Here is an 8,311-nt window from a genome sequence, read left to right on the forward strand (position 1 = left end):
CTGGTCTGAGGTCATTGATATGGCTAAAATTCTACATGGGAAATGATGAGCCATACTCTCCATCTTTTCTCTGAAAAATGTCCTTTTTGTGGGGGAATGGGACTTAGAAACCAAGATCTGGTTATGGGGGGCGCTTATGGTGACAGGCTTGTTGTTGCTTCCAGACCCTTTTAGTAAACAGAGCTAAGAAAACAAACACACAACACGCACACAAGAATTCATACTAATATTTCCGGTTCAAATACTGATAGCTTTATCTTACTATATATACCTCATAATTTTAAAAATCATAAATCATGTTACTACTACCAATAAAACAACAAGGCAATGCTTAATATTTAACTGTAGTACTTTTTTTAAAAAAAGATGTATTTATTTATTTTAAAGAGCATGAGAGAGTGGGGTGGAGGGACAGAGAGAGAGGGAGAGAGTCTCAAGCAGATTCCTCGCTGAGCATGGAGCCCAAAAGCAGGGCTCGATGAAGAGCTCAATTTCAAGACCCTGACATCGTGACTTGAGCCAAAATCAAGAGTCAGACATTTAACCAACTGAACCACCCAGGTGCCCCTAACTGTAGTACTTTTTAGTCTTCAGAGTATAGCTAAAAATATGCACATTACTATTAACAAAAGTACTTAATCCTTTTCTCTGCGATGCTAAAATTTGACATATTAGGTTTATATGATCAGTTTTACACTTGGTTTTTATTTCTCTTTGATGTATTTTTACCTTTTCTGAATATATGAAATAATTGCATTATTCAAAATTTAAAACCTTATGAATAATACACTCAGAAAAGTCTTACACACATCTCTATCCCTTCCACGTCAGTCCTCCCCTCAAGAGGTAACTTAAAATGGACAGAACTCATTGGTGAAAAGACATTTTTGAGACAATAGGTAGTTTCTTTCCCTGAGTTTTTTAGGTGAAGCCAAAATATAACTGATAATTGTATTAATATGGTTACAATATTGAAGTTATGTAGGTATAAAATAACATTTGAAATGGAGTGATGAAATAGAAGATTTGCAAATCAGCACATATAGAATGATCATCAGAAATATGATAGGGGTGCCTGAATGGTTCAGTCAGTTAAGCATCTAACTCTTGATTTTGGCCCAAGTCATGATCTTAGGGTTGTGAGATTGAGGTCTGCGTCGAGCTTGGCATGGAGCCCAGCCCTGAACTCTGCATTGGCCATGGAGCCCACTTGGGATTCTCTCTCTCCCTCCCCTTCTACCCCTCCCCTCAAACCTCTCTCTCTGATGCCTCATAATAACCTCTTCTTTAAGACAAATCTTCAAAGATCTGGAAGCTGTGTTTTATCTTACTTATTGCAAGTTGCTGATTAAAACCCAAGCATTACAAAGATCCAACACCCCAGTTCTCCACCTCTAAGAAACAGAGGTCTCTCATTATTCCAATTAACCTCCTCAAAAAAAAAAAAAATTGTTCTTATAGGATTTTTTTCACTGAGTAAATTCTTTCATAAACTTTATCTCCTTACTTCTCAGGCTAACCATGTAAAATAAGCCAGAAATTAATGGCCTTAGGCCACATGTGGCCCCAAAACTGTTTCATTTGACTCAAAGTGTTTTCAAATATTTTAATTAGATACTGTGACTTAGAAACTAAAGGATTTCTTATTAAGCTCCAGATATCTAGTTCTCCTGAAGAGCTGGAAATCTTGATGCAGGGACCTAGGATTATAGGTTGGAACTGGTTGGAGCTATAAAGCCCTTGACCCCTTCAGGAAGGACGTGTGCCAGGCCATGCTTTGTTACTGTCTTGGCTCTAGCTAAGGAAATTTGAGTGTGCAGCTCTTCTGAGTTAAAATGTCTGTCCTAGGATCACCCATACTGAGGAGAACTCTATTCAAGGCTTGTTTCCCCTCTACTGTTCAAATCTGTAGACTAGCCATGGCTTCTAGCCATATCAATGAACTCCAACCCCTGTCTAGATCCCTGTAGTGAGATCAGCTCCAAGACCACTGTCTAGAAGCTGGCCCAAGTTCTCCTATGTAGCCACAGATAGAACTGGTCACTGGAAGCCACCATGATCTATCAGGAGGCAACCATCAGGGATTCAATTAGCCTTCACCAAAGCACATGAAGAGTGAAGGGTTTTTTCTTTCAAGCGGCATCAGACCTCTTTGACTTTTCTACAAAGCCCCAGAGCTCTAAGTGTCAACTGTCCTGTGGGTGGTTAAGTCTCCAGGGCCCAAATGACCTTCCTCACTCTCTAGTGAATTCTAATCAGATGTCCCAGACCACCTTTCTCAGCAGCTTCTCAGAGCAATGGAACAAAGAAGGTATAAGCGAAACTCCGACACTCTTTGACACCAGTGGAAACCTCGACCTCCACTGGCCATAAACGTGAGGGCAGGCCATCCAGGCCCGCCTTGCGTTTGTCATCCTTGGCCACAGGCCCAGTGTCCGTGCTTCTGAGAGCTCTCCTCTCACATACCATAACCGCGCACTTTTCTCCACTATCTTCAGATTCTTCTTAACCTTTTTACTTAATACAAGTACTGCCACTAAATGTTACATAATTAAATATTCCTCTGTAACATCTTGGTGCCTACATTGTATCCCATCACAGGCTTGGACCTTTATTTAATCAATCTCCTGGTGCTGTACTCTGTGACAAATTAATCACCTTCCTTTTCTCATTTTCCACAATGAATTCTATTTATAGATGCTTAGTATGTATGAGGCAGGTGCTGTTCTAGGCACTAACTAGACTACAAAGATAAAGTAGCTCTCTGGAAGTTTAGTTTGGTTAGAAGACCCTGACACATAAGACCCCGCTCGTCCTGCTGGTTCAGCTGGGCAAAGGGCAGAGGAAGTTTGGACTTAGCATGTGTTGGAATAAGAAGGTTCTGGAAGAATTGTGAGGTGAGTCTGGAGCGACAAGAAGGGACCCAGGCCTGAATTTTATCCTGAGAACAATGAAGCAGCAGATGAAAAATATGATACAATTTGCATTTTTTAAAAGTTCTCTGGCCGACACCTTTTATTTTTTTGAAGATTTTATCTGAAAGCAAGCAAGCAAGCTTGCAAGAGCATGAGTGGGGGGCGGGGCAGTGGGAGATATAGACTCTCTGCTGAGCAGGGAGTCCAACACGGGGCTCAATCCCAGAACCCTGAAATCATGACCTGAGCCAAAGGCAGACATTTAACCAACTGAGCCACTTAGACACCTCCACTCCTGCTGACTTCTTTGAAATCTTCAGGTCTCTGTAAGGGTTCACCTGATGACTCTCAACTGATGACTGGATTGACCTATCAGCCAAGATGTTACCAGTCCTCTTTGGCCACACCCCCACCAGATCAGTCTCAACATAAGGGCACAACCCAATATGACACACTTCTCACTTTTAAATCACTGAAGAATGTATAGAATTTTACTGAAAGCTTTTCAGGGAGGAAGGAGGGGTTTACACTACACACTGCTGCAAAAACATGGTATCTTTGAATATCCACCTTCCCTGCAAAAGTCCCTCTACATACATTAGTGGCCCAAATACCATTATGAAGACTCAAGCTTTCTCCTCACCACCCCCTTCCCTCAGCCCCACCCTAGTGCTTTCCCTCAGCATCTCTTGATCCTTTTTTTGTACTAGTAACAAATCTAATCTGGTCAACTTATAATTCAATCTTTACTGCCATTTTGGATGGTTGTTGAGGTGGGGAAGGAGGGAACAGGAAAGTATAAGGAAGGGAGGACAAAGACATGCAGGGAAGAATAGTAATGGCTTTTGGTTTGCTCTGAACAATTAATGCTTGGGTTGCCATTTATTTTTAAAATTATAAGCATGTTATATCTTTCAATTTTACAATTTCTGATATTTTTCTCAAACAAAATATTTTAAACAAAAAAACTCCCTCTCCCTCATAAAAGAAAAAGTTATTCTCGGTATCTTAAAGAGACCCAAGCGAGACTACACTTAAAATTTATAAGCATGAGCTTGAGTGCCTTTGTCCACTGCTCCTCTGAGTTCAAGTGGGTCTTGATTGAATAGAACTCACCGCTGCCTCCAGAGTCTTCCATTAGGCCACTCTCCACATGAATCCTGTAGGGCAGACAAAGACCCCACTTGTCTTTCTCAGCCTCTTCTTTGAACTGCTGCATGCAGTCCAAAAAAGCCATCATTGCCTGGTCAAATTTGACATGTGAGCAAGTTCTCTGTCCTGCAATACAGAACAATGGCAGCTGAACGGGGTCATCTGTTAAAGACTTGAGATAGGACCGGTTTCCACAGGGGATGAGTCGATACCTCTGAAACTCCAGCCCAATCTTATTGGACAGGGCAAGGAGCAGCAAGGCTGTCTGGCCCCAGGCCATGTTAATCTCCTTCCAGCTCACAGGGGTGGTGGGGAGGCAGCCCAATCTGAAGCTGTTGATGATGCCCACGGGACCATCATGCCTGATCTCAAAGGTGGCACTGAAGACACTGGTCTTCTTCAGCCGGCCCCACTGGATCTGGGCGTATCTCAGCTGGTTCTTCACGCTCTCCAGCTCGTCCTGCAGTTCCAGCTGCTGCCACTGCAAGTAACTGTAGTCCCTCCAGGACTGCTCGTCCTGCTGGTCCAGCATCTTGGTCTCTGCCCAGGCTGCCTCAAGATCTTCTGCTATTCTTTCTTGGTTCTCCTCCACCTCCTTCAGCTCCTGGACCAGCCTCGCCTCCTCCAGCTCCAGGCCCTCCAGCTCCTCCTGCAGGGTCTTTGTCTCCTCCTCACGTATCCTCCCCATCCAATATTTGTAGCTCTGGTTCTCGGATTCCACAATAACGAGTTGGGTGTCTATCTGCTCTAACAGTTTGTCCGTACAGTCCTCACAAAGCGGGTGATCCGTATCTTTTTCTCCAGTGAGGATGTCAAAAATGTCCCTAATAGTCTTCTGGATGTTCGTGAGTGTTCTTGCAGAGTCAAACTTTCCAAGCAAGATGAACTTGTTAGAACTGTCCCTTGACATCTTGCCATCACCAGGGTGGGTAGCACAGGAGGCACCAGCCTGCAGCTTTTCACTGTCTGTCTCTGCCTTGGCGGGAGGGCCATGCTCCAGGGTTTCTCCTGGCTCCTGCTGAGCTGAGGTGATTACGGAAGCCGCAGACTCCTGGGTCGTCTCGGGATCCAAGGTCCCCACGAACTGATCCAACTTCATGGGCTGCCTGCAGCCCTGGCAGATGAAGCGGATGGAAGACATGGTGGTGGCCTTGGCTCTTACTCTGACTGCAAGTTTCCTCTGGCTGCCCACCTATCCATTTATACCTTTTCAAGCTTCTTTAAAGTAGTGATTCTTTTAAGATGCATATTTCTTCTTGTCACTCTTCTACTTAAAACCTTACATTGGTACCCTCCTTAGATACCTCTAGGCCTCCTCTAGCTCCTTTTAGACTTTTAGACAAGTGATTCTTTCTAAAAGGAAAATCTGATCATCTCACTTTGTCCCTTACCACTCCCAAGGCATATCTTAAGAGCAATCTTTATAACTAAGCTCTGATCGTGGCACTTCCCTCCTTAAAATGGTTTTATGCTCTTATCTTACCTTAAAATAAAGTCCCATCATCTTAACCGGACACTAAGGCCTCTTATCATTTTCCCAACTACTTCTGTCCCCATTTCTTGCCACCACCTTTACTCATGGGCTTCTCCATGATCCCTGGAGTGATGGTTGAAAAGGATCTAGCATGCAAAGTAATGCCTTTCCTCATCCAAATACTCCTCCCCAAAGCGTTGGGGAATATCAGAATAAGTTTGGAACTGCTTTCAATGTCATGGTCAATTCTGAGTCCTGATTCACCCTTGGGAGTAGAATAGCAAAGTATATTCACTGCTAAAGACTAAACCTCATTTTAATTCCCCACCCACCAAAACCAAACAAATCCAAGCCACACCTGGCTTTGAGTTTGAACTAGCCCAGACAGATCATGCCCCAAACAAGCTAAAGAACATAGAGGTGAAGGGGAGTAGAGATTCCTTCAGACTCTGGTTTATTTAACAACAGAATGATGTCTCCAGGATAATCCAGGATCCCTCTGTGAAGCCTTCCTTTTGTGGAGGAATGAGTGGAACTGGAGTATTGCTTATAGTTGGGAAGGAAATCCCTTATTTCTGGAGATCTTTCTTCCAATTCTTACCTCCTCATTCCAGGGTCTCCTTTGGGAAGACTGAAATAGGCCCAAGAGTGAGGAGTCTGTGGGTTGGAAGTATTGGCAGCAAGGATTTTATGCACTACCATACTGCCAGCACTTAGACGAATTACCTTGTCCTCTTTCCCTTTCCAACCTTTGCTCCTTGGGCTTTGTCACAAACCTCCAGGAAAGATTTGTCTATACCTACTGTCTCCCAGTCCTCTTCTTCTGTTCTCTCCTAAACCCACTGTGATTCAACTTTATCTCAGTACTCTACAGGAAGTCACATCAAAGTCACAAATGTTATCTATGTTGTTAAATTTAATCTTGGTGGAATAGGAAGAAAGGTCTTCGGCTAAAAATAAGCATGGGAAGAGATGTGTGTGAGTCACCCAGACCAGTAGGAGATTGAACGGAGGAAAGAAGTGGCATGACTGCTCTTCACTTGTAATGGCCCACATGGGACTTGCTGTCATGAGTAGGTATACATTTTTGTCTAGCCACTCACGGCATGGGTTTGTCAAGCAAGCGAGACTAAACGAGGGAGGTAGGAGAGAAGGTGCCAGCAGGGAAGTGTTTAGGAAGGCTGACTGCAATGTACCCTGGGAAGAAAGAAGAAGGATGGAGGGAGACACAGGGAAAAGGTGGGAGAGTTGATGTACTTCTGTTCTGGAAGGTTGAAGGAGTGTCAAGAGTCAGGATATCAGGAGACCAGATGAGTGAATACAGGACGTAGTCAGAGGGTGTGCATGAAATGGACATAACAGAGGACTTGCTCCCTGCAGTCTATAATCATCTTTCATCTCCCCATCCTGAAACAAGTGACCTTTGTTTGGCTCCTCCAGGCATATGTCACAATACCTGGAGTCAGAAGGTCTTGGGTTCTAATCTTGTTTACTTAACAAGTTACTTAACCCTTTTATGCTCAGATTCTTCATTTGAAAATGAATGAAACAGAAGCCATCATAAGAGGATTGCTTTGATGATTAAACTAGATGATGTTTAGAACTCAAATGACATTAGTTACCTCTCACTATGAGTCACCTGTATGGCCAGTACCTGGCTTTCTCTTCCTTGTGCACCTTGAACTTCTCAAAAGAGAAGTTCACTCCTTCTCACTGTTTCCAAATTCCCCCCAAACCTCTTTCAACCTTTGCAATCTGGCATCTGTCTCTATAATTAATAGGATAAAATGGTTCTTGCTAACGTCAACAATGAATTCTTAAATAGCACATCCCAAAGCATTTTTTCTGCCCTCTTCCAAATTGGTGCTCATTCTTTAACATTGAGGTGATTAGCATCCTTTCCTCATCAAATGAGGAAAGCAAAGTCATTATTTGGATTCCAGAGAATTGCTGCTTCTGATTCTCCTAGATCTCTGATCTTCCTTTTCTGCCTTGTTGACTCATCCTGCCAAGAGATTCTGAATCTTAAAAAATAAAAATCTGTCTTTGATATAGACAACTAAACTTTTCTGAGGCTTGCAAAGTGTGAATAAAAGTCTCCTTTAAAAATTCAAGGCTTTGTATACCCATGTTCATAGAAGTATCATTCATCATAGTCAAAAGGTAGAAGCAACACACATGCCCATCGATGAGTAAATGAATAAACAAAATGTGGTATATACATACAATAGAGTATTATTGAGTCTTAAAACGGAAAGAAATTCTTACCCATGCAACAATCTGGATGAACCTTGAGGACATTATGCTAAATGAAATAAGCCAATCACAAAAGGACAAATATTGCATGATTCCACTTAAATGAAGTACCTAGAGTAGTCAGATACAATTCATAGAGAAAGAAAGTAGGATGGTGTTTGCCAGGGGTGGGGGAAAGAAGGGTTCTTTCTACAAACTGTGATACTGTGATTTACATAAAAAATATGCATTTGGTCTTCTCTGTAGGAGCACAGAGCTCCTAAACCCTTGGCATTTCCTAAGCAAAGAGAGTGTGATCAAGGTGTCTTTTGTTATGTTAATGAAGTGACTACCAGAAAGCACCTAAAGATAGGAGCTGATTTTCAGGAGAACCAACCATGTGATTGGAGGGTAGGAACTTTTAGCTCTACCCCCACCCCCACAGCCTCCAGGAAGAGAGTGAAGCTGGAGATTAAATCAATTACCAATGGCCAGTGATTTAATCAGGTGTGCTTATATAATGAAATCTCCATGA

The 8,311-nt window shown here is 42.7% G+C and overlaps 1 protein-coding gene across 1 annotated transcript; it reads right to left on the reverse strand.

Annotated features, from left to right (window-relative positions):
• Positions 1–3,909: 3,909 nt before the first annotated feature.
• BECN2 (beclin 2) lies at positions 3,910–5,208 on the reverse strand (the record flags this gene model as incomplete). The annotated part of the gene is made up of 1 exon (XM_080824451.1): positions 3,910–5,208. One exon carries the CDS (start codon positions 5,206–5,208, stop codon positions 3,910–3,912), a length of 1,299 nt encoding a protein of 432 aa, XP_080680577.1.
• Positions 5,209–8,311: the final 3,103 nt, after the last annotated feature.

The sequence above is a fragment of the Martes martes genome, assembly GCF_963455335.1.
Source record: "Martes martes genome assembly, chromosome: 15".
In the NCBI taxonomy this organism is placed as follows: domain Eukaryota; kingdom Metazoa; phylum Chordata; class Mammalia; order Carnivora; family Mustelidae; genus Martes; species Martes martes.